The sequence below is a fragment of the Corticium candelabrum genome, chromosome 16 (assembly GCF_963422355.1).
Source record: "Corticium candelabrum chromosome 16, ooCorCand1.1, whole genome shotgun sequence".
Lineage (NCBI taxonomy): Eukaryota > Metazoa > Porifera > Homoscleromorpha > Homosclerophorida > Plakinidae > Corticium > Corticium candelabrum.
The window spans coordinates 449,183-451,682 of record NC_085100.1 but is presented as its reverse complement, the minus strand read 5'-3'; the positions used below and the strand labels follow the sequence as shown (position 1 = coordinate 451,682).

Sequence of the window (2,500 nt, the reverse complement as noted above, 5' to 3'; positions counted from 1 at the left end):
ATCGTTCTCTGGATTGTTCGTCACTTGTGCATATTTCCCTACAGGAACCACACAATCCACACACTCACACACGTCCACAACACACAGACACAGACACAGACACACACAGACACAGACACAGACATAGACACAGACACAGACACACACACACACACACACACACACACACACACACACACACACACACACACACACACACACACAATAATCGACTTTACCCCACACGACCTTCCCTCCTTGTGTCACTAACCCCAGCTCACTGACATTCACCTATAATCATACAGGCTTAACATGAGCATCATTCTTGTATGAATGTAGGAAGTTTTATCAGTATGATTGCACCTCAATCACAGTGCCTTTGGTTATGACTCCTAGCTGTGTGTACATTGTTGATGACGGGTTCTTCTTCACCCCGATGATTGGTAGACAAAATGTTGCCTTAAGCTGGTAAAGCACATGGAATGTGAAAGTAGATTGTAGTGTAAGAAATGTTATGTAGACCGACAAACAAACAGACAGACACACAAACAGACAGACAGACAGACAGACAAAAACAGATGGACACACAAACAGACAAATTGACAAACTGACAAACAAAAAAGATGGACAGACAAACAAACTGACAAACAATAACAGATGGACAGACAGACAGACAGACAGAAACAAATGGACAAACAAACAAACAGACAAACAAACAAACAGACAAACAAAAAAGATGGACAGACAAACAAACTGACAAACAATAACAGATGGACAAACAAACAGACAGACAAAAAACAAACGGACAAACAAACAGACAAACAAAAACAGATTGAATACAAATTTCAGATGATGCATGTAGAGCACACAATGTGAGTTACCTCTGGATGAGTTACGTGAGCTTTCTTGAACCTCAATCCCTGTTGATATAAATGTGATTAAAAATGCACACAATACGAGTAGAACAAAATGCGAAACCATTGGCCGAATAAATCTCTCAAACTTGGGTGGTTTTCTTGTAAATCCCTCACCAACGTAACAAGCCTTTGTGACCATTCTTTTCCATGACTTATCTAGAAGATCAACACTTAGTATAAAAATTGATGTACAGTGTACGTGGTTGAATGACCATGACAACACACACACACACACACACACACACACACACACACACACACACACACACACACACACACACACGTGAACACACTCTAACAGACAACAGACAGACAGACAGACAGATAAACAGACAGGAAGACAGACACACACACACACAGACAAACAGACAACAGACAGACAAACAGAAGACAGACAGACAGATAAACAGATGAACAGACAGAGAGACAGACTCAAGTTTATTGTCAACAATCTTCACTACTACAACAGTTACTGTTAAAACGAAATGTTCTACCTATAGTCCAAGACTATTGCTAATGTGACAAACAGAGAGACAGAGAGACAGACAGACAGACAGACAAACAGGCAGGAAGACAGACAGACAGACAGACAGACAAACCACATCAGTTAGTCTAAAAAACATGGATACAAACAACCTGCAAGCACTTAATGTACTACCCCATCACATGTTATCTCTTACGTTTCCGTTTGCCACTCTTTATAACCTTAAAAACTTCCGCATCAGCCACGGCCTTCACTTTAGGAAGCGGGACATTCCACTTGCCCTACAACAATGTTGCCGCCAAAAAATCTTATGTGCGACAACGACATCCACTCACAGCTTTCTCCTTCCTCTTCTGTTTTATCATGTTGCTCAGTACCTTCGCCCTCGACTGTGCTTCCCTAATTAATATTAAAAAATCAATATATGTACATATTGATATCACTAATTAGACATAAATATCAACCTGTCAAGAAGATATGGTGGCACCGCCCCCTGTGGAGTCTTATCCGTGTCACGTGACTTGGTATCTTTCTTTTCATGCATCTTCAGACTATAACATTTTAAGAGATTACATTCAATTGACATTAATTGATTCAATTGATAATAATGAATGGATGAGTTTGTACACTCACGTCTTCTTCATTTGCACCTTCTCAGCAAATCTCTTTTTGTTGTACATTTTGGCTCTAAAATTATACAATAAATATAAAAATAAAATACAAAAAATACATAAATAATTATTAATTATACATATATAATTAATTTTAGAACGTTTAGCACTAAATAGTAGAGACACAGCTGTTGGAAATAGTTAGATGCCTATGCGCAGGCATGCATTAGGCATGCCATCAAAAATATAAATATATACATTAAAAAATATTAAAAAATTATATATATATATATACAAAAATAAATATGTTGCAAACAAAAATCATTAATATTAAATTTCATTTTTTAAAATTAATTTAATATTTATTTTATAGCTCTATTATAATTACTTTAGTCCGTGTAACTTCTTTGCATAATGAGCTGCAGTGTGAGGCATCCTCGCCTCCCTCTTCCGTCTATGACGACACACCAACGCATGCTAGACCGTTCAAACGTCACACCACGCCACGT

The 2,500-nt window shown here is 37.8% G+C and overlaps 1 protein-coding gene across 1 annotated transcript in view; it reads right to left on the bottom strand.

Annotated features, from left to right (window-relative positions):
- The window catches only part of LOC134191967 (ribosome biogenesis protein NSA2 homolog), a 2,857-nt gene that overhangs the window by 73 nt on the left and 284 nt on the right, over positions 1 to 2,500 (bottom strand). Inside the window, exons 3-12 of the mRNA XM_062660619.1 lie at positions 2,380 to 2,445; positions 2,014 to 2,067; positions 1,845 to 1,931; positions 1,716 to 1,779; positions 1,577 to 1,661; positions 958 to 1,052; positions 861 to 899; positions 343 to 444; positions 219 to 270; positions 1 to 38 (exon numbers count right to left, since the gene is read on the bottom strand). The exon at positions 1 to 38 is cut by the window's left edge and continues 73 nt beyond it. Coding sequence (XP_062516603.1) covers positions 1 to 38; positions 219 to 270; positions 343 to 444; positions 861 to 899; positions 958 to 1,052; positions 1,577 to 1,661; positions 1,716 to 1,779; positions 1,845 to 1,931; positions 2,014 to 2,067; positions 2,380 to 2,445 — 682 coding nt within the window. The remainder of the gene's footprint in view (positions 39 to 218; positions 271 to 342; positions 445 to 860; positions 900 to 957; positions 1,053 to 1,576; positions 1,662 to 1,715; positions 1,780 to 1,844; positions 1,932 to 2,013; positions 2,068 to 2,379; positions 2,446 to 2,500) is intronic.